General features: G+C 46.0%; 1 protein-coding gene across 2 annotated transcripts in view; it reads left to right on the top strand.

The window, feature by feature from the left end:
- EYA3 (EYA transcriptional coactivator and phosphatase 3) overlaps positions 1 to 22,294 on the top strand; it is a 41,867-nt gene extending 19,573 nt beyond the window's left edge. The window contains exons 7-18 of one of the 2 annotated variants that reach the window (XM_058040253.1): positions 2,905 to 3,042; positions 8,284 to 8,366; positions 10,157 to 10,343; positions 11,512 to 11,651; positions 12,667 to 12,750; positions 13,314 to 13,403; positions 13,857 to 13,915; positions 15,250 to 15,407; positions 16,821 to 16,935; positions 17,275 to 17,396; positions 17,630 to 17,730; positions 19,209 to 22,294. In XM_058040253.1, the coding sequence (XP_057896236.1) occupies positions 2,905 to 3,042; positions 8,284 to 8,366; positions 10,157 to 10,343; positions 11,512 to 11,651; positions 12,667 to 12,750; positions 13,314 to 13,403; positions 13,857 to 13,915; positions 15,250 to 15,407; positions 16,821 to 16,935; positions 17,275 to 17,396; positions 17,630 to 17,730; positions 19,209 to 19,289 (1,358 nt within the window). In that variant the 3' untranslated portion in view covers positions 19,290 to 22,294. The remainder of the gene's footprint in view (positions 1 to 2,904; positions 3,043 to 8,283; positions 8,367 to 10,156; positions 10,344 to 11,511; positions 11,652 to 12,666; positions 12,751 to 13,313; positions 13,404 to 13,856; positions 13,916 to 15,249; positions 15,408 to 16,820; positions 16,936 to 17,274; positions 17,397 to 17,629; positions 17,731 to 19,208) is intronic. The other variant, XM_058040254.1, reaches the window with a different exon arrangement.
- Positions 22,295 to 23,191: the final 897 nt, after the last annotated feature.

Genomic DNA, 23,191 nt, shown 5'->3' with positions numbered 1-23,191 from the left:
GCACTGAGGCTGCCTTGTGTGCTGTTGTGTGTTTTAATGTGTCACATGTTGGTGTTTTTAAAGACAAATATTTGTAAATATGTGGAGTGCTCCAGTGAAGTTGTTTAAAACAGTGGTTTAGACTTCTAGAATTCTGAAAGGAGGGAGGGAAGGTGTAGGGGTTTTGTTAGAGTATTGTGTGTGATGTTTTGCTGGTTGCAGTAGTGGTGGCTGTATTTGGGGGGAGTGTTCATTTTTTTAAATCCAAAGGCTCTGGAGTGCAGGGGTACTCAGCTGCTTTAATATCCTACTCTAAATGTAACACTAGAAATTCTTCTGAACACCTGGAAGGAGATCTGCATTTTCTATTGACTTCAAAGGAGCTTTCATCTGTAAAATATCCAAAATGTCATCAGTTACTGAAATGTCTGGTGTTGATTTTAGGTCTGTTGTTAAACACCTGAATTTTTAGTGTTAGGAAGATGTTAAAAGTCATTTCCAGTAATGGAAATCATAGTGGAGTGGTACCTGCTGGGTCATGCTGAGAAGATGGACCTTGCACAGTGTGATGGAGAGGTAGAAGTTAGAGGATTGAACACACACACTGCAGAGGGAATTCTGGAAATTCTGCTCACAAAATCTCCAGTGAGCAAGTGAGGGCCAACAACTTGGATTTACCAGCACCAGAGGCTTTTACAGAGCTTGGTGTGTCTTTCTACCTTGTATTTGTTTCTATGCCAGAAAGAAGGCACCATGGCTTCTCTAAGTGGGACAAACCAGCATGAAATTCAGGCAAGCTGGCAAACACCAGCATAGTCTGGAGGTGGCTAAAGTCAGGATTCTCTTTTAGAGAAGGGATGACCTGTGCTCTTGCTGATTTGTCACCTCTCTTGGTGCTCAGTGCATTGTTCTGCATGGGATGCCCCTGTGGCCTGGAGAGATTTTATTAAAGAAACATTAAAATAAGAGTGGTGACATCCAGGCTGCACAGCTGTGAGCTGGTATTAGAAGCACCATGGATGTGATGGTTTACATTAACTCAAGAAAAACCTACAAGTGCTGGGATGTCCTGTGTGGGGCCTTTCCACGTCTGTAGATGTGTGCTGGGACATTCTGTGACACACAGTGCTGCCCCTGGACATGGAAGAGTCTCATTCCTCCTCTCACAGCTTCTCCTCCATCATCCTTGAGGCTCTGCTAGTTTATCATGCTGTCCTGCAGGACATTTGCCACCAGCCCAGGAGTGTGCCTGGGTGTAGAAAATATAAAAGACATGTCTGTAACAGCAAGACAGGGAAGGCAGGGGCTAAAGATGCCTCAGCCCATTTCCTGAATCCCCCAGCCAGCCCTGCCAGCACCTCTGTGTGTGTCTGCCCTGCTGCCACTCCCTGGGTGGGTTTGTGTTTCACTCTCAGGTTCTTTGGCCCTTCTGCATGTTGTGTGACCATCACATTGTGCTGCTGACTGCTCCTTGTCCCTCTGTCTTGTGCCCTAAGGAGCTTCTGGTTCCTGTCCCCTGTGAGAACTGCCCAGCCATTTGGGATGGTGGCACTGCCTTTGCAGGCTAAACAAACACAGCTACTCCCACTCTCCTTGGAGGATCCTTTTCACATATGTTTTGTTCTGGAGTTTCCACAGTCTTTCTTGAATCAGCCTTTCCTTTTTGTTTGCAAATTACTGAGGTTCTGGAGGCTTGAAACCTTAACAAAGACACAACTTGAGAGTCAAAGAGTCAAACCCTGGGGTGACTGTGCAGACAGGAGTGATTGAAGTTGACTGATAGGTGTCAGTTTGGGATCAGATATGTAAATAAATCAAAGGGCCATTGCAGAATTCAATTCTGACAAAGCTGCAGCATGGAGTGACCTCCTGGAGCTGCTGCTCATGTCCAGCTTGATGGAGTCTCTCCCATGTCATGTAGGTAAGAAGCTGGAGCTCACAGCCCATGGCTCAGTCCTGCTGAAGTGGGTAAAGGGCTGCAGGTGGCTTCTGCAGCCTTGGTACTGTTTTCAGGCTGTTTAAAAAGGAGGGTGCTCTTTCTGATGGCCCTGACCTCTGTCTAGCTCCAAACCTCCTTTGTCCCTCTGCTTTGCACACTCCTGCTTGTTTGTAAGTAGATTCTCTCAAAATATTTCTGCTTCCTAACCAGGGCCAGGGAGAACTGTCCTTGACTTTGGCTGTAGATTTGGAGACACTCAAATGAAAGCCTGAAGAGCCCTGAAGAGCAAGGTCTGAGCTGAGCAGCCTCAGTTGGGCACTGTTGGCACCCATCAGTGCAGAGACTTCACCTTACACAGCACCCAAGCTGAGCCACATGCTTGGTGTGCCCTGTGCACATAATTACAGTCACTCTGCTCTCTGTGCTGTGCCCAGGGTTCTTACAAAAGCATTCCCAAACAACAGGAAGTCTGGAAGAAACATTCAGATTTTTAATTAATTTTTTAGCTCTATATTTGTTGTTGTCAGTCTAGGAAAATTACTGACTTGTGGCTTGGTTTAAAATATTCATCCCAAAGCCCAGTGAAGTAGTGGAATTGAGCTTGGCCTTCACAGATCCCAGCTTTGGCCTCTCTGTCACAGCTGGTGTCCCTTGCAGTGCTGTGCAGCTCAGCACAAAGTCACAGCCAGTGGCAGGTCCTTTATCTGCATGGGCACTGAATCTCAGTGACACAAACAGATTTTAGTTAAAAGCTTTGCAAATTAATCTTCTTGGTGCTTTTAATTTTCTCTTTTTCAGCCATTTGGTCACCAGCTCTAATCCCTGCACAGCCTGACAGTCAGTGCTTACTATTGCCAAAATTAAACATTTTCCATGTGTCATTTGTTACTTGCTTTTGTGATGAGCAACAATCTTAATCTGAGGTAGGAGCATGCTGTTTGGTCCCAGCATATTTGTTTGTAACTGGTCCAATTTATCTGATTCAGGTGCACTGTGGCCAGGTATGAAACCTGAAAGTGGTTTAATTCAGACTCCATCTACAAGTCAGCACAGTGTTCTTACCTGCACTACAGGGTTAACCACAAGCCAGCCCAGCCCAGCACATTATTCTTATTCCATTGAAGGTAACTTGGCATGGTTTTTATCTGCATCTCTCTCCACCTAACTGAGTCCAGATACCAAACTAGAGAGGCCTGCACGCTTGTCCTTGGTTTGTGCATGCTTCTTGATGCTTTGCCTCTTTTCTCTTAGTGCCTGTGTGTTTGTGGGGTTGTGTTTGCTCCCCCCTGTGTGTGCACCAGGCTGGCTCGTTGGTGCCATGCTGCTGGGCTGAACAGGGTGAGGAGCAAATGGGAAGGGGAAAGAGACTCCATGTTGTGTTCCTGCATGCTTTATTGGGAGTGCTCTTGCATTTCTCTTTGTCTGTGGTCTTTAGATTGATGGCAGGAAATGTGCTGACTGCAGTGAGATCTTTAAACATTTGTTTTTAATTCCTTCTGGAGGTAGATGGCTCTTGAATGTCACAGACACAGGTTGGTAGATCTGCTAGGAAGTGAATTTCTCTGTACAGAACTACCAGTCAAATCTTATAATTGCTGGAATTGCCACATCTAAGAAGGCAGGTGCTGAATTTCACCAGCTTCCACAGCAGTTTTTAGGAGTGAATGTGCCAGATAGCTGAATAATGGAATATTGTTGCTTATGGCACACATCTACAAATTGATACCTCTTCTTTAGGCTGGAATTTGTCATTTATGTATGGAACTACCTTTAAAATATTATAATTGCTGCAAGTGCCACATCTAAGAAGGCAGGTGCTGAATTTCACCAGCTCCCACAGCAGTGAATGTGCCAGATAACTGAATAATGGAATATTGTTGCTTATGGCACATATCTACAAATGGATACTTCTTCTTTAGGCTGGAATTTGCTATTTATGTTTTGGTGACAAATGATGAAAATTTGTCTCTTTCTCTGGAAATTTTATAAAGCATTTCAGGAATTTGTAATCTATGCCTTGTGGAATATTTTCACAAAAAATTCAGGGACTTGAGGAAGTTTTTAGTTCAGCTTCCTGCTCAAAGAGTAGTTGATACAGAATTCAGAATCAGATTTCTCAGAGCTTTATCTAGTTACATCTCCAAAACCTCCAAGGTTGGAAATTTTGCCAGTTCCAGAATCAGACTCATGATGATGATTTTTTTTTTTTTATTTTGTTGACTCAGAGCTTTTACTTTTCCATGTTCTGACCATTTCTCTCCTGCTGCTGCTGCTGCTGCACACCTGCAAAAAGAGCTTGTCTGTCCTCTCACTAATGTCCCTGCAGGTACCAGCAGGCTGCATCAGGTCCCCAAAGCCACCTCCTCTCCTGGCTGGACAGTCCCTGTCCCCTGAAATGCCCCTTGCAGGGCACATTCTCCAGATCCCTGGCTGGTTTGGTGTCTCTTTAGCAGACCTACTGAATTTTATCAACATGTTTCTTGTGCTTGAAGGGCCAAACTGAATGCCACAACCAGATGTGGCCTCAGGAGAGCCAAGAAAAGGAGGATAATTGTTAAAATCAGCAGTGAGTGGGTTTTAGCATGTCTCTCACAGAGGAAAGTCGTGGGTATGTCCTGGTCCTTGCACAGCTTGCATTATTGAGACAGTCAATGGCCAGCTGTAGTATTTCTTCTTAATTTATTTTTCTCATGCATAACTGCATTCATAAATTGTTTGCTGCAATTAACTGATCATTTTTTTGAGTGCACACGGGCTCCAGAAGCAGCAGGACCAGAGTTTTATTCATTGATTGAGGGAAAACAACTTTGTGCATCTTGAGCAAACCACTCTGGAATTCAGTTAGTTAAATAAAAGGGAAGCAATACTGGAAATACTCCCTTTTTCCAGCATAACCCTCCTTCCCCCAACAGAATGATTCACTGATTCTCACAGACCAGCTGGAGTTGCCAGGGCTCAGGGATGGTGCTACACAAGGTTTCCCAGTGATGTCCCATGAAGGGCTGGTGGATCCCTGGGGGTGCTGAGGGGACAGACCCATGCCAGGCCTTGCTCTGTAGAATTATAAAATCACTGACTTGTTTGGGTGGAAGGGACCTTAAAGATGATCCCCTTCCAACCCCTCTGCCATGGCAGGGACACTTTCATTATCCCAGGGTGCTCCCAGCCCTGGCCAGCCTGGCCTTGGGCACTGCTAGGGATCCAGGGGCAGCCACAGCTGCTCTGGGCATCCTCACAGCCAAGAATTCCTTCTCAGTGTCCCATCTAACCCTGTCCTCTGGCAGTGGGAAGCCATTCCCCCTTTTCCTGTCACTCCATCCCTTGTCCAAGGTTCTCCAGCTGTCTCTGAGCCCCTCTGGATGCTGGAAGGGGCTCTCAGGTCTCCTGGAGTTTTCTCTTCTGCAAACTGCTCAACCCCAGCTTTGTCAGAGTTTCACACAGGAGAAGGATTTGAATCTGTGCTGCTGGGAGAATGTGTGATGTGAGAAATTTCCCTGCAGGCTGCTCTCTGAAAGTGTTCACAAGTCACCCCAAAGTGTGCAAAAGTCACTCCAATGGTGCAAATGCTGTTGCTTTTTGGAAAAACTTTTTGCAGACTTGCAGGAAACTTTTCCTTTTTCAAATTTGCTATATTTCCTTCTCAAGCAGCTCACCAAGGGTTCAGGCCAGTACATGGGCTGGTGCCAGGGAGGTGTTGAAAGGATGGACAGAGTTGTTTCAATAGTAATCCCTGGGATATCTCAGTAATAATCCCTGGAATATCTCTCTTTTCTCTCCACTCAAATCAGGGTGAGACACAGCTGTACAATGGTGCTGACCCACTGGAGGGGAATTTCAGTGCATGGTTCTGGCTTTGGCTCTTTGAAAATAATTGAAGCAAAGCAGATTGGGATTAGTAAGGTAGAGGCAGGGATGTAATGTCTGAGGATGAGGTCTGAAGTGAGGGATAAAGAAAGGAGAAGAGTCATGGCATCTTTAATGCAGTACCTGTGTTTGCTGGTCTTTAAACTTCAGCCCTTGAGGTCATGTTTAGCAAATCTTTGCCAAATATTTTTGCATAGTTCTGACCCATTCACAGGTAAAAGGAAGTGGCCCACAGTGCAGGAAGAATTGGTTCATCCATGTGGTGGGAACTGTTTGAAAAAAATCTGGTATGAAGCAATATTTAGATACAGGATTATTAAAAAGACCTGTTGGAGGGAGACCAGAGTTAAAATAAACAATGAAGTCCATGTGAGGGAATGCCAAAGCTTTTTTCTCATTTCTTCACTTCTGTAATCAATCTGAGTGGAGAAGCAGCCTGTGCAGAGCATTGCAGATAAGAATCACTTTCTGTTTCCTCTCCATAACAGTCCTGAGAGCAGTGGTGTAACAGTTTGTCTTCCAGAGAGTTGCTCTGCTCTGGCTGCAGGTTGGTTCACCAGGTCTTTTCTACAGAGCTGGGCTTCACAGGGATCTAGGAAGGAGCCTTTTTTTAAGGTGATACAGCCTTGATAGTTTCCATAATGTGTAATTAATTGGAAGGAGCTTTATTTGGAAACTGCTCCTGGTTTTGAGCAGTTGTTCATGAGTGTTTGTGGCAGGTTCACACATCTGGGCTTCAATGCCTGTGGAGCTGCTGCAGGTCCTTGAGTGTCTTCACTGCCATTATTGCTGTTCAGTGCAGCAATTTTGCCTTTTTCTAAATGTTTCTGGGGCTGATTACTTCCCTTTGTTTCTGCTTCCACAGAGATGTCACCCTGTGACAAAGTTCACCAGGATGTTAGGATGAGGGAAGAGACGAGGCTCTGACTCCATGTTTCAGAAGGCTGATTTATTATTTTATAATATAAATTATATTAAAACTATACTGAAAGGATAGAAGAAAGGATTTCATCAGAAGGCTGGCTAAGAATAGAAAAAAAATGGAATAACAAAGGCCTGTGTCTTGGACAGAGAGTCTGAGCCAGCTGACTGTGATTGGCCATTAATTAGAAACAACCACATGAGACCAATCCCAGATGCACCTGTTGCATTCCACAGCAGCAGATAATCAATGTTTACATTTTGTTCCTGAGGCCTCCCAGCTTCTCAGGAGGAAAAAATCCTAAGGAAAGGATTTTCCATAAAATGTATCTGTGACATCACCCTTCATATTTCTCATCTCTTGTAAATCCTGTGTATTTCTACACATCTTTTCAGATCTGTTTCTTTTGTTTTCTTAACTTTTTTGAGGTGTATTTTGGATGCATTCCTCTTTCCTGGAGGCACCAGGTAGTATTGGTGCTTGCCATAGCACAACATACACTCATTAAGAGTTGATGGTGGGTCTGTTTTCCTGGGGGAGCAAGATTGAATCCTTCAGAAGTTTGAGTTCTTGGGGTGAATTTTGTGTGGTGGTGTTTGCAGAAAATAAGGGTTTTTCTCAGAGTGATGGTAAGGTAGGGATACTGTGAATTTCTGCAAGTCTATATAAGCATCTAAAAGTGATTTTTTGGTTTTATTTGTGTGCAGAGGAAGGTGGTTTAGAAAATAGTTCTTGGTGGCATCTGGTTTTGTACATTCTGGTTTTGTTCCTGCTGGTTTTATTATTTGTTGTTATTCTTGTGAGTCCCAAACCCCCATGTTGAGGAATGTTTAATGGAGTGGCCCTGTGTCTGTAATCCCCCAAAAACTGCTAAACCATTGGTGTTCCCAAGTGCTGCTCTAGCAGCCTCTTCTGTGTTTTGAGAGAGCTGAATGCAGTGACACAAAGCTTAGGAAACATCTTCAAGTTGGTGCCAACAATTACACATCCCTAAGAACTCATCCTGTGGGCTGTTGACAGATTATTTCACAAAGTCACTTCCAAAAAGCATTTTTAGACACAGGGATGTTGGGAGAGATGCTCACTTTCTCCACCAGGAAACACTCTGTTTCTACTATATGAAACTTCTTAATGTTTCCTTAAATTTTACATCTAATTAGACTAAAAATGCTAAGTTTGATGCTTTTCTTTGAACAGAACTGATTTAAACAGATTCATGTCCTTTTTCTTGATTTATTCTGGTTCATTTTCATCTGCTACTGATTGATCATCAGAATGGGACTGTTATCTTATCAAATATGTAAAACCTTTTTAATTCTACATCAATTGCTTAGCAACCATGGAGGGAAAAGGTTTTAGACCCATTGGAAAGGACTGGTTTTAAAGATGTACTTGCTCTTCTTTCCTGTAAACCCAAATGAAATGTGTCAAAAACTGGTGTCAGAACAAACCCCAGTTCTTTTCTGGGTGTTGGTAGCAGAGTGCTGCTTGCACATTTGCCTAGTAAGTATTTATTTCACAACTTCTCATTTCTTGTGCTTCTCTAGAATATTTAATGCAATAATTCTCAATTTTACAGCATCAACTACCAATGCCAGTCCAGTCTCTACATCCTCAACTGTTGTCAATATTTCCACATCAGCAGTAGCCAGCATCTCACAGGTAAAACCTCCTTGGTAAATTTATATGCACCATCTCATTTACCTTTGTTTAATAAGTTGATCAAAATTATCATGGAAATGTCACTTCAAATGGAGCACAGTGGTACTGGAGCTGTGGGGCTCAGTGTGTAACTCAAACCACCAAATCACTCCTGCTGTCTCTTTGACCTTGATGCTTCTCCCTTTGGCCTTTGTAACAAACTCACTCCATCTGTTCAGAGCTGTTGTCCCATCTGCAGATTGTGAGGTGAGTCCTAAAACTGAGATCTCTACAAGAGAGGTGGAGGGGAAGAACCAATTCAGCTGTTTTAAACCTGCAGGGAGGATTAGAGTTGGTTGTTTTCTTGACACCTTTGTTCTCAGCAAGAATAGGAAATGAGGTTGTACCCAAACAAACCCAACCAATAAAGTAGGGTGTGCATTCTGATGGTAGACTAGAGCAAAGTGAGAATCCCTGCAAGCTAACAAAGACCATTTCTCCCTGCCTTTTTCCTCTGTGGGTGGTTACCAGCCATTCTGAGCACTTGGTTATACAGAGGAAGCCTTCAGTGTCCAGCTTTTCAGAAAGAGAATACAGGAAATGTGGAAAATGCAATGGATGCACAGAAATCCCTCTGTGCTTATGCTGTTGCTTTTTAAACATTAACTTGTTTGGAACTGTAAGGGAAAAAAAATATTTTCTTTTAGTATTTCAGACTAAGGTTCAGAAACCCAGGCTGCTCTTCAGGGGAATCAGGAGAGGACTGTGTACCAGATTAGTGTGATGACACATTTGCTTTTTTTACTGTCAGTAGCAGAAGGTGAAATCCTCGAGCACAGCCCCAGGTGCTGAGCAGTCTCATAAATGAATTAAGTACTTTTCATAAATGGATGCCTTCCAGCATGCAGATTTATTGCTTGATGAAGTCAGCACATGAGTAAGGGCCATTTATCCTGTAGTTGTGCCCTCAGCAAGGCCCAAGGTCACTTTCTGTCACTGTCAAATGCAAGACAAAGCCACACATTCCAGAGCACAGAGTGCACTGATGTCTTGGCATCCACTCAACTCCCCTGTTACTGTCACTTCAGCCATTATGAATTAATTTTTGCAGCCACTGGAAGCAGAGGAATGGCCCTGTGATCACTGGTGTCCTCTGCCAGAGCTGTCAGCCCTTTTTGGGAATGTCTTCATGTGCAGAATGAAACAGCATAAAGTCAGCCTGTGCTCTTGCTGGGATTTTTCTTGGACAGGATACTGTGGTGGAGTTCACAGGGGTCCCAGGATGAGGGAAGAGATGAGAATCTTGACTCCATGTTTCAGAAGGCTGATTTATTATTTTATTATCTATATAATTATATTAAAACTATATAAAATATTATATATTAAAAATAATATATATATAATATATATTTAAAATCTATTAAATGCAAGACTATATATATAATTATATTAAAACTGTACTAAAAGAATAGAAGACAGGATTTCATCAGAAGGCTTGAAAGGAAAGGAATGGAATGATAATAAAATCTTGTGACTGACCAGAGAGTCTGAGCCAGCTGACTGTGATTGGCCATTAATTAGAAACAACCACATGAGACCAATCACAGATGCACCTGTTGCATCCCACAGCAGGAGATAATCAATGTTTGCATTTAATTTCTGAGGCCTCTCAGCTCCTCAGGAGAAAAGATCCTAAGGTAAGGATTTTCCATAAAATGTGTCTGTGACAGGAATTTCTAATACAGAAGTCAGAGGTTCAGAGTGTTTTCTGAATGAGGTATCCTACCATCACTAACTCTTTTCCCCAACAGGAATATCCTACCTACACCATCCTTGGCCAGAGCCAGTACCAGACCTGCTACCCAAGCTCAGGCTTTGGAGTGGTGCCACCAGCAGACAGCAGCACAGAGAGCCTGGCCCTGGCCACCACCACCACGTTCCCAGAGGAGAAACCAAATGCCCTGGTGCCAGCTGGGGCAGTGCAGAGACCTTCCTCTGGTGAGGCTGGGGCTGTGGAATCCCTCTGCTGAACACTGCAGGGGGCAGGTGTGGGGAAACACCTCCAGAGGGTACCTGCAGCATCCTGCCATGCTGGGCCCAGTGGGACACTTGCCTTCCTTGGCAGAATCTTTCTGAGACCTTCCTGGTGTGGAAAGTATTGTGGTGGGCCAGCCAAACTGAGGTATCAGAAACCTTCCGCTGCTGCCATTGCAGGACTCCTAGCACTGCTCTGTGTGCCCCAGGGAGAGGGAGCACTCTGAACACCTGGCTGCAAGAGAGAAAGATGCAGGAGGTGATGTCCTCTGTGTCCTCTGTCCCTAGGAATTGTGTTCTTAGCAGTAGCAGAACAGGCTCCATCCCATCTCCCTGTCACTTATGGCCATCCTGCTTGGTCATGGTCAAGGCTGTGTCTCCAGGGCCAACATCACCACTGTTACTCTTTTATATTCAACTTTCTATTAAATAAAATAGACATAGTTGAGTAGCAGAGTAGTTTCAGTAGTGGAACTCCAGTAATAGAGTAGTGAAATGACTGCTCTGCTCTGGCTTTGCTCTGCAGGCAGTAGCTGTTGCAATAGCTCAGTTCTGGGGGACTGAATTGAGGAGACAGAGCTGTTTTGAAATGATGGGATGAAGAAATCATGGTTTGTTACAGGGCTTTGCAAGGGTTCCTCAGGGTGAGAGAGATAGACGAGAATCTTGGCTTCATGATCAGAAGGCTGGATTTATTATTTTATGATATATAATACATTAAGACTATACTAAAAGGAGTAGAGAGAAAAGTTCAGAAGCTGCTAAGCTAAGAATAGAAATCGGAATCAATAACAAAGGAGCTCTCTCTGATCTGTCCCAGAGAAAGGCTTGTCTTTTGATTGGCCCTTAATTGTACACAAGCAACATGGACCAGTCACAGGTGCACCTGTTACATTCCACAGCAGCAGATAATCAATGTTTACATTCTCTTTTTGGGGCCTCAGCTTCCCAGAAGAGGGAAAATCCTAAAGAAAGGATTTTTTTGAAAAAATGTCAGTGACAATGGTTTATGTTCTAGTCAAGGTTCAACTATTTCTGCATCCACATAGTAAAGTTACATCTTAGCTTTTGCTGCATTGGTGTTTGTTTTGAGACACAAGGAGATGAGAGCTGTGTGATTTCTTTCTTCCAGGAGATGCATCCACAAGTCCTTTGCTACCAAGAGCAACAGCAAGTAAAGAGTTAGATGAGCAAGCAAGAAAAAACATCCCTGGAAAGAACAGAGGGAAGAGGAAAGCAGATACCTCCTCCTCCCAGGACAGTGAACTGGAGGTAAATAGTCCCCAGCACTGGGGCTGTGGCTTTGCCTGCCTGAGCCATGAGAGCCTCCAGGGCTGAAGATCCTGTACCTAGAGAGTGAGATCCTGTTCCTAGTGATGTGTCCCAGCACTGCCACATCCACCCAGGGAAGGAGCTTGTCTGTCTCCACTTGGAATCTTCCATGCTGCAAATTTCCCCTTCTTCTTCCACAGCAATTTTCCATTTGCCACTACTGAAAAGAATTTGTCTCCTTTGCAGTTCCCTTTCAGTTAGTTGTGGTCTCCTGCTGGATGTCCCTTAGTCTCCTCTTGCTGAGAGAAGCCATCCCAATTTCCTGTGGGCTGCTGACCATCTCAATAACATTTTGCTGGCAACTCTCATTTCCTCACAGATCCCTGGGACCAGGGATGCAGTCTGGAGTGACCTTCCCAGTGCCAAACAGGTTGAGACATCACCTCCTTTTTGGCACACATGGCCCACTCCAGCAGGAAAGTCACCTGCTCCACAGGGAGAGAGTGCTGCTGGCTTGTCCTGGTGTCCAATTTGCCCTGCAGCTCCTTCAGAACCAGTGTGAGGGGGTTTTCCACCCCACATGTTGTCCCAGCTCTCAAAGTCCCTCTGTACCAAAGCTCTGCCATTCCTCATGGCAGCCCAGTGCCTTATTTATAACAGAGGTTTCTCTGACAAACACCAAGGGCATGCACTGGTGCTCTCCAGATCACAGGAAATACACTTCACCTCAGCAGGACTCTAAAATTCATTAGCACTATAAGCTTTACTTTCATCACTATAAAAGCAAGAGAAGCTTTTGAAATAGTTTGACCAAACAGCCATAGCCTGAATGTGTGCTTATAAATAAACTGCCCTGCAGTAAACTGAAGAATTGAATGTGTTCAGTCTCTAGGATTACAATTGTTCATACCTGCTAGAGCATACTGCAGCTAACCACAAAATTAAAACTTGTTCCTTTATTGCAGTTCAGTGCCTGGAACCTCTCAGCTCTAACCTCCTGTTGCTCTCTCTGCAGAGGGTGTTTCTCTGGGACCTGGATGAGACCATCATCATCTTCCATTCTCTTCTCACAGGGTCCTATGCTCAAAAATATGGCAAGGTAATACTGAATTTTCCATGGAAGAAATATTTCTGTCATACAGAATTAAATGTTAGTCTTTGGAGAAGGAATAGTTTAGGTTTTTTTAAACTCTCTGTGGTGGTACTTTTAAGTTGTTGGCAGTTTGGGGCAGGGAAGGAACTAAATTTGGCTTTATACAGAGCTAGCACATGGACATCACCAACATGTCCCTTCTTACAGTGCAAGTCTGTCAAACTGATTTCATCCTCACTGGGAATAACTGAGGTCCTTGCACATAGGGGAAAGAAGTGGTTTTTCTCTGCCAGAAAACTTAGTAGATTTTTGAATGTTTTGTATGTGCTGACTGTGAAAATATATCAGTCTCTCCTGTGGGGCACTGAAGTGTTTGGTTTTTTTGGTTTTTTAATTGAGTTGTTTAAACTACTAGGAAAATTGCAGTTAACACCATTAATGTAGCTGGAATTATGCCAGGTTTGATATACAGTGGAAACTCTGTGCAATTTAACTGATGAGAGATTTATGACAATTCCTTCCTGCCTGTATCCACAGTGCATTTACATTTTCTTTTTGTGTTTTCCCAGGATCCAACTCTAGTGATTGGCTCAGGTCTGTCCATGGAGGAGATGATTTTTGAAGTTGCTGATACTCACTTGTTTTTCAATGACTTGGAGGTACGTGGCAAATGTTTGAAAGGCAGAACTCCACATTACCATGTCAGAATTACACCTCAGTCTGTGAGAGCTCTGTGCTTCAGAGCCTCTTATGTACTTTATATATGTACTCTTAAATACTCTTATATATAAAATTATATACTAAAAGTAAGCACAGCCAAATCAGGGGGACACTCTTAGCTGAGAGGAATTCTGCAGCCTTCCAGTGCCAGGAGCTCTCTCAGTTTCTGCTGGGTTTTTGCTTGAACATGTACAAATAAAAAGAGTGAGGTCTGATCCATCCTGGATTTGCATTTCTGGGCTGGTGAGCACTTGGCACTGTGGCATGGCTTGTTGCTGTTAGGAAGTGTGAAGGGATTGGTTTTTATCACAGTTTCTTTGATCTGTAAATGTCATTGTGTTTCTGGATTACTACAACATGACTTTATTTTTGGGTTTTTTTGTCTTTGACAGGAGTGTGACCAGGTACACATAGAAGATGTGGCATCTGATGACAATGGCCAGGATCTAAGGTTGTACTGATGAATGCAGGAAATTTATTGCTGATGTACTCAGGTTTTGTGAAGACTTCAAATGCAGATGGGGTTCAGGGATGGAGCTCAGCATTGTGCTAGGAATGAAACCTGGCACAGTGTTTGTTTGCTGGGGGGTATTTCTTTGGAGACCTACAAAGCATTAAGAGTTTTGAAATGATACTGTGACATTGTCCACTGTTGAATGCTGCTCAGTGCTCAGTGACAAGTGAGGAATGGAGAATCAGCACTTCAGATCTCATGATGACAGCATTAGATTAGTAACCTAATCTAATGGTTACTCTAATTAGATCAGTGGAAAAAGTCCCTGCCTATGGCAGAGGTTTAGAATGAGATGATCTTGAAGATCCAGTCCAACCTAAACCACCCTGTGATTCCATGATCTTGACCTTTGGAAGTCCCCCTGTGGTTTGCATCCCTCTGAGAGCTTGTGGTGCTCACTATCAAGCAGGGGGAGGAAGGTTTTTTACTGAGCTGAAGTGGCTCATGAAAAAGTCTGAGAAAGGTCTGCCAGGGAGAGAGAAATACAGGAAAAGTGGTGAAGCAGGACTTGCTTTCTGCAGTTATAAACTGGTGAAGCTCATCTGCTTGTGGAGCTGCAGCTGTGGTGGAAGGACATGGATGCTGTGTTTGGAAGGTGTGCTGGGGTTATTGCTGCAGGATGGGGAAGGGGTCAGTGGGAAGGATGCTCTGTAAGGCAGAGGGGTGAGCAGCCAAAGAGTAAAGGAAGGTTTTGTAGAGAAGGCTGTGAAAGGAGTTGTATCAGTTGTATCAGCAGATGCAGCTGGGTGTGAGCATTCCCACAGGAGCCAGGCTCTGCTCCCCAGGTGCCCAGCTCCTCTCTGAGCTGTTCTCCAGCTGCTGCCATCAGCAGCCTCACCAGCAATGCCTCAGTGCTTCTGCTGCTGTGGCACACCCAGTGTGGGTGTGAGGGTCCCAAGGACAAGGGAAGAGATGAGAATCTTGACTCCATGTTTCAGAAGGCTGATTTATTATTTTATTATATATATTATATTAAAAGAAAATGATAAACTAAAACTATACTAAAAGAATAGAAGAAAGGAGACATCAGAAAGCTAGAAAAGAATGAATAATAAATGACAAGACACAGCTGGACCATGATTGGTCATCAAGTATAAACAATCCACAAAGATGCACCCGTTGGTAAGCAAACCACATTCCAAGCAATCAGATCATTATTGTTTCCATTTTGTTTCTGAGGCTTCTCAACTTCTCAGGAGAAAAATCCTGGCAAAGGTATTTTTCAGAAAATAATCAGTGACACAGCTAACACATCTGCTTTCCTGCAACAGCAACTACAACTTCTCCACGGATGGGTTCAGTGGCTCGGGCAGCACTGCCAACCACAGCTCCTCGGTGGGAGTGCAGGGCGTGGACTGGATGAGGAAATTGGCTTTTCGCTACCGCCGGGTGCGCGAGATCTACAACAAATACAAAACCAACGTGGGAGGTGAGTGGCACTGCCCTGAGGGTGTGAGGTGGGGCCAGACTCCACTCTTCGTGTGTGACATGAGGAGTAAAGCATTCTCCTGGTGCTAACTGGGATCAAATTCCCACGAGCAGTGTGCCAGTGCAGGCTGTGATTTATCATGGAGATAAGGATGGGCATTCAGTGCTTGAGGCAAAGGTTTGGTGCAGATAGAGTCCCTTTGCTAATTGGGTGGGAAAGGCTGCCTGGCACTCTGCTCAGCTGTGGCCTGAATTTACCCTGCTGCTCAAGAGCTCTCATTCCTGTCTCCACAAGGTCTGCCTTTGCTCATGCCATTGTCAGGAAATGCAGTGGTAACCCCTGGGCTGTCGGGCCCACAGTTTGATATGACTTCTCTACTCTCTCTCCACAAAGTCACTTAAAGCCTTCTAGTTTCACTTCCCTTTCAACTCCAAAGCAGTCATAATCATGCAAACCACAGTGAGCAAATGGAGATGAATTTTCTGTTTAGTCTGAATCTTGGCATTGTCATCCCCAGAAAAGGAAGGTTGCTCACCTGGTAGGGTGGCTTGGCCTGGTTGGTTGTGGGCTTGGGTACCCTTTGCCTACTCAAAAACCTTGATAAATGTTTTTTTTTTTTGGACATATTTTCTAAAAACCTGGTGTTCACAGCTACAGCTTTCAGCTTTAAAAATCTGCCTGTACAGGTCTGCAGTTCAGTGTGCTGCAGTTACCTGATTTCTTGTAGTAGGGATCAGACCATGATTTCATATTTTGCTTGTGGGAAACATGGATACAGAGTTTTTCAGAACCTGTGGGAAGCTGCATGATGAAGCAGCTGTCAGTGCAGCCTGCTGTGGGTCCCTCTGTGGCCTCAGTGTAGCAGAAAGATGGAGTGAGGGGGGCTCAAACATCATGGATGGAGATTGGAGAGATGTGCAGGCTCCCAGAGATAGTCTCCACTTCTGTCTGCTTTTAATTCAAAACTGGAGGCTTGAAGAAAATTATATCTAAAAGCAATTACAAGGGGATAAAATAAGGGGGGTAGTTAAAAAAAAAAAAGATATATAAAAGGGCTGAAAGTGGAAAAGGTCCTTGAAAAGCAGAAAGTCAGAGAGGGAAACTGTAGGATTTCCTTCCCCTGCTCTGTGGCCTTGGACCCCTGCTACTGCAAGTGCTTTGTACAAGAGAAGTGCCTTTGTCTGTGTCCTGAAAAATGCTCTGAAATAATTGCAGATAAGTCAGTTCTGGGCTCATTCATGTCACTGGGAGCTGGTTTCTTTCATTGCTTTGAGACAGCCCAGCTCCCAGAGGCTTCAGCTGTGTTATTTATTGCAGAGCAGGCAGTTATCTGTTGCAGGCAGTTGTGTTATTTATTGCAGAGCCCTCCCTGTGTCACACTTGCCAGGCAAACACGTGTTCCTCACCTTGCAGGCCTGCTCAGCCCACAGAAGAGGGAAGCTCTGCAGAGACTGAGGACTGACATAGAAGTGCTGACAGATTCCTGGCTGGAAACTGCATTAAAATCCCTGCTGCTCATCCAGTCCAGGTATGGAACCTGCAAGTGCATGTGAGGCTTTCTCAGCCCTTTCTGGCCCTGAGGTGCAGCACTGTGCTGGGCACTGCCCCTGTTCTGAGGGCAAGAAGTTCACCTGTGTCTCTGCTGCAACACCTGTAATTAGCAAGGTCCCCATGCTCACCAAATGGTTTTTCTGACAGGGAATTCTGCCAGAAGCAAAGCAAAAATTGCAAAACCTTGTCCTAAAATGCCTCCTGAGAGCAGGACAGCAAAGCACCTGGCACCTGGGGAGCTGATCAGACTGCCTGGAGCAGTCCTGGCACCCCTGCCTGTAGATGTGCTGTTACAAGTGTGTTTTTCTTTTTTCAGAAAAAACTGTGAGAACATCCTGATCACAACCACCCAGCTGATGCCAGCTCTTGCCAAAGTTCTTCTGTACGGATTGGGCGAGGTGTTTCCCATTGAAAATATTTATAGTGCTACAAAAATAGGTAAGGGAGTGTGCCAAGTCTGGCATGGTGCCATCTGCTGAGGGTTAGCTGGGATCTTGACAAGGGGAAATGCCATTTCTGCAGCTGAGGAGCCCCATGTGGCCTCGGCAGCTGAACTGGGTGCTGTCCCTGCCCAGTAAGACCAGAAGTGTTTCTGTACTGGGAGGAAGGGAGCTGTTGAGGCTCTGTTTCTGTGTGCCTGAGGTTCCTTACAGGAGGATTGTCTTTGGCAGGTAAGGAGAGCTGCTTTGAGAGGATTGTGTCACGGTTTGGGAAGAAGGTGACGTACGTGGTGATCGGAGACGGCCGTGACGAGGAGGTGGCAGCCAAGCAGGTGGGTGTGACAGTGTGACTGCAGAGCTGGGGCAGTGCAGAGGGAACTCCTGCCAGGCTTCCCTGCAAGGACTCTCCTTCCAAGCTGAGCTCCTCAGGCCAGGGCAGCCAGGAAAAAAGTTTGCCTTTGATGCAAGAGATCTTCCATTGTGTTAAGATGGGCAGTTTTCTGCCTCCTGTGTGTTTAAAGTTTCTCTTTTACTGTTTAGGGTTGCATATGACACTGTTCCTGTCAGCAGTGTCTTTGTATAGCATGTTAGATGTAGCATGTTGGACTCAGTGATCTTGTGTGGTGTTGTGAGGTCCCCAGGACGAGGTGAGAGATGAGAATTTGACTGCATGTTCTCAGAAGGCTGATATTCTATTCTATTCTATTCTATTCTATTCTATTCTATTCTATTCTATTCTATTCTATTCTATTCTATTCTATTCTATTCTATTCTATTCTATTCTATTCTATTCTATTCTATTCTATTCTATTCTATTCCATTCCATTCCATTCCATTCCATTCCATTCCATTCCATTCCATTCCATTCCATTCCATTCCATTCCATTCCATCCCATCCCATCCCATCCCATCCCATCCCATCCCATCCCATCCCATCCCATCCCATCCCATCCCATCCCATCCCATCCCATCCCATCCCATCCCATTCCTATACCAAGGAAAGAGGAGGGATACATCAGAAGGCTCAACAAGAATGATCCTGAAAACTCAGGACTGACTCCTCAGAGTCTGACACAGCTGATGGTGATTGGTCATTAATTAAAAACAATTCACATGGAACCAATCAAAGGTGCACCTGTTGGTAAATGATCTCCAGATCACATTCCCAAGCAATCAGATAATTATTGTTTTCATTCTTTTCTGAGGCCTCTCAGTTTCCCAGGAGAAAATCCTGGGCAAAGAGGATTTTTCAGAAAGTATCATGGTGACAATTTTGGATGTCCCTTCCACCTTTGATGATTCTGTGGTTCTGTATGCTGATCATAGCCTGTGACTGTCAGGATGTTGCAGTTCCTCAGGAGTGTGGAGGAGTCAGGGCTCAAGAACAGCAGCAGATCAGTACAGCACCTGCCATTAGGCTGATTACAAACAAGGAGCAAAGAGATTGATTGGTTTGGACAGGCCTGAATGGGTTGTTCAGTTGTGTTAATTAGTAGTGAGTGCAAAGATGACTGTCAGGACCTTGACTCTGCAGGCTTCACACCTTCTGCCCTGTGCCAGAGCTGTCAGCCCTGCACTGGCATTCCTGGCTGCAGCAGCAGCTCACAGCCAAGGTTTCCATGGGGAGCAGCTGACAGTCAGTGCTGGTGCCTGTCACACACAGCTGTGGCTCCAGATCCAGATGTGCACGTGGCTGAGGTGTGTCCTGAGAGTGGTGAGCTCAGAGCCACCACACTGCACAGCCCTGCATGCTTCCACCTCAGCTGGGAATCAATCCCTGCATGAACCTGGCTGTCCTCTCTCTTCACAGCACAACATGCCATTCTGGAGGATCACAAACCACGCTGACCTCGTGTCCCTTCACCAAGCCCTTGAGTTGGACTTCCTGTAAGAAGCTGGAGCAAAGACACAACTGCAGCTCCTGCCAGCCCTCTCCATTCCTGTGGGACAGAAATCTCACATGTTTGGGGACTCACCTTTCAGCTTGATGAAGAAAACATACCTAATGCAAACTGTACAGTGGAATATGACAGCAGGTTGTTCTTGGGAGCACAGGCCCTGCCAAGTCCAAGGTGTCCTGTGAAGGAGCCCTAGACTCAGCAGAGCTAGAGCTTGTGTGCAGAAGGGACTTACAGAGCCAGCTGAATGCCTCTGGCCTCCAGAGGGAGGGGCCATAAAACAGCAGATTTATGTGTAAGAGCCTTCTTCTTTCTATTCAGCTTAGTTGTAGAACCCAAGTAAACGCAAAAATTTATTTTTATAGGAAAACGCTGATGGCAGAGCTTAAACCTCCCTTGTTTTGCAAAGCCGAAGAGCTGTGGGTTTTTTTCATAGGAAATATTAATGAAAATGTCAAAAATACCTCTATTGCTGTAAAATGTGTCCTGTCTCCTTCCCTGGGTGTTCAAAACAGTTAATTTATTACAATGTCCTTATGTTATTTCCTCAGTGTGGGATTACTGGAAAATATAAAGGTAAGGGAATGCTTCTGGAATATGTGGTTCCTTGTAGAGGCAAGTGTTGGTGTTCTGAATTGATCCCAGTGGCTTCTAGTCACTGTGTGCAGAAGCTCTTTTAGCCAGCAGGAGATCACTGGATTTCAGCCTTTGGACTGTAGATCCCACAGATGTTCCCTGCAAAGCAAAATGAAATTGCCTGTGAACATCAGGTACAGCAGACCGGTGCAGACTGCTCAGATGTGAACAGAGTCCTCACCTGGACTAGGAATAATCTAATTCCTAAATCCTCATGAATGTTGCAGAGAAGGCTCTGGCTGTGGTATAACCTTCACCTCTGTGTTCCTGACCCTATTTGTAAGTTCCTTTGAGTAGAATCAGATTCAATTTTCTTATATTCTTTGCATTAGCCTAACTACATAGTGACAAACAAAATGCCTTGTTAAGAGGGACTTAATTTTCTAAGACACTGTGACTTGGCAGCATGGAGCACTTGGGAGGGATGGTGATGGTGATGCTGATTTTTCTGCAGCTGTCCAGGAGCAGAGGCTGCAGTCAGTGACCTGTTCCCTGGGCAGGAACAGCCAGCAAGGGCTGGGCTGGTTTTGTGCCAGCTCAGGCTGTGTTTGGGGGTCTCCCCCATCTACTCTGATGGCACCAGATCAGCCCTGAGGACAGGAGTGTGCTGTGCCCCAGAATCTGCTGCTGCTGCTCCTGCAGAGCCAGACCTGACCCCTCCAGATCGTGGTCATCAGTCACTGGGGGACTGGGCTGGAGGTCTGTCACTGCAGGAGGACACTGACCCATCTGCTGTGCCCACACAGGCAGGGTGTGTTTGCTGCATTCCTTTCATGGCTTTAATTACCGAGGGTTAATTTCCATCAGTGCAGAGGGAGCTGCTGGGCCAGCTCCAGTGCCCACGGGGCAGAAGGTGCCTGGAGCCAGGGTTTGGATACCTCGTGCTCAGGAACTGGACCTGGGAGGTTTATTTCACATGGAACCAGCTCCACTTTCCCTCTGGGTTTGTTTTTTGGGTTTTTTAGATTAATGAAATTGGAATCAAAGGCGATTCTCTTTCTCCAGGGTGGTCACTGGAGTCAGGAGTGATCTGTTTTCTGTTCAGCTCCTTGCCAGGTGGATACAGGGTGTGTGTATTTCCCCAGGAGCTCTGCAGCAGGAACATGCTGTCTGTGTGGGAGCTGCTCATCCATGAGGAAAATCTGAGGAATCTGCTCTGTGTGTCACTGGGCAGCTCAGCAGAGGGGGCTGTGCTGGGAGTGCTCAGCAGTTTGGGAAGGGGAGCAGCACCCAGGGGTGTTCTCTGTCTGCACCAAGTGGAGAGCCAAGGTGTGTTTGCACCTGTTCAAGGCAGCTGAGGCAGCTCCAGTTCCTCTGGGGTCCCTGTGAAGTGCCAGAGCTGTGCTGAGGAGCAGCTTCATTGCTGCCAGGGCTGGGAATGTCACCAGAGGATCAGGACTCGGTCACAGAAGGGTCTGTGCTGATGCTGAACATCCCTCAGCCCATCCAAAGGTCTCCTGTAAGCAGGCTGGGGAGCTGTCCCAGCCTGTGCAGCAGCCTGTTGGGAGCATATCTCATACTCCAGCTGGCTGAATTTGGGATTAAAACCTGTGCCTTAACCTCCCACCACCAGCACAGCCGAGCAGCCCACGAGCTTTGCTGCCAAGGGAAGCAGAGCTGTGCTGGAGAGGGGCTGGGTTTGCCCAGGCACTGGCAGCAGGTGCTGCACCTGCAGGCCTGAGCTGCCTGGCAGCTGGCTGTGCTTTGTGTTTGTTTACTTCAAATGTTTTAAGGAAATTTTAAGATGTTGCTAAAATTTTAGCTGAGTGTGGAACTTGCAGCCACTGACATTTCATACTGGTATTTATATGATGTTTCCTTGAATGTATGTAAAGTACTTTTATAACAGGAGGTTGATGGTACATTTCTGTTTGTTAATAAAGGGGTGACCTGGCTATTTTATTTTTTCCTCTACTGGCTGAATTTAAGCCTTTTCCTGTCTCTTTTGAGGCAAGAACAGCATCTCTGTCCAAGCATTGATTTTTCTCCTGTCTCTGTCACCAGTTCAGCTACAGTCAGGTCGGGGGTAATGGGAGAGCAAACCTGAACACCTGAAGGACAGTGAGCCTGCAGGCCCAGAGCACTGAGCTCACCTGGGTGCTGCTGGCTTCCCCTTCAGCTTCAACACAGCCACAGAGGCTTTAAAAACCACCTGATCCACTCATATTTGTTGCCTCCAAGAGCCCCTGGGGAGATGTCTGTGCTGGCCCTGGTGGGAAGCAGTAGGACCCTGGAGCCCACAGCACCTCTGCTGTGAGGGTGAGCTCAGGTGCTGCTGCCTGTGGGGCCTTTGCCTGTTCATGGTCTGTGATGGGAACTGTCCTGTGAACTGGAAAAAATAATAAAGTCTTTATTTTCTATAGTCAGTGCTTCAGCCTGTTCTCTGCCCCTGTGACAGCTCAAACCAGGCCTGGCAGCACCAGGAGCATTTGGGGTGCCACAGGCCACAGTGCAGCCACCAGAGCCCCCATGACCCTGGGGAGTGCTGGGGAGCCAGTGGGGCAGGACGTGCTCCTGGGCCCTGCTGAGGTGTTTTCCTGCACAAAACATTCCCTTCCCATCTTCATTTGCACAAGGCAACGCCCCTCTCCCACCCTGTGCTGCTGGCTCTGGGCAGGCTGAGCTGCTCACAGGAGCAGCTGTGAAACAGCTGTGAGCAGATGCCTTCAGCTGCTCCTCCAGCTGCATCCAGATGCCTTCCCTGGTATGGAGTTTCCTCCTGGGAGGGGTGTGATGGAGATGGGGGAAGGAGCCAAAGGTGCTGTGGGCAGGCAGGACGTGCCCCAGCTGCCAGCTGGCCAGCAGCAAAGGGCAGGGGCTGCTCTGGGTTTGGGCACTGAGCTGGGGAGTGCTGGGTGTCTGTGCCCAGGAGCTGGCACACACTGAGCCCACTGCTGACCACACCAACAGCCACCAAGGGCTGAGCAATGCTGTGGCCTTGGGAGCCCTGCCCAGGCCGTGGTGGTGGGAATGGCAGCCAGGGCAGCGTGAGGTGTCCAAGCCCTGAGCCACCCTGCAGCCACTCCTCCCAGCACAGCCCTCCTTCCCCATCCCTCCCTGAGCACACTGATAACAGGTGAGCTTTGACCTTAAAGCCTAAAATAACACAAGGAGGAAAAGCCTGGCTGGAAACAGAAAGGTCAGATAGCCACAACCATGGAGGAAACAGATCCTCCCTGCTCCACCACCCAGATCCCAGCACAGCACTGGCAGCAGCAGGCACAGGAGAGGCACAGAGATAATAAACCAGTGCTCTTGT

This window comes from Melospiza georgiana, chromosome 24 (assembly GCF_028018845.1).
Source record: "Melospiza georgiana isolate bMelGeo1 chromosome 24, bMelGeo1.pri, whole genome shotgun sequence".
In the NCBI taxonomy this organism is placed as follows: domain Eukaryota; kingdom Metazoa; phylum Chordata; class Aves; order Passeriformes; family Passerellidae; genus Melospiza; species Melospiza georgiana.
This window is presented reverse-complemented; position numbering and strand designations above follow the sequence as displayed.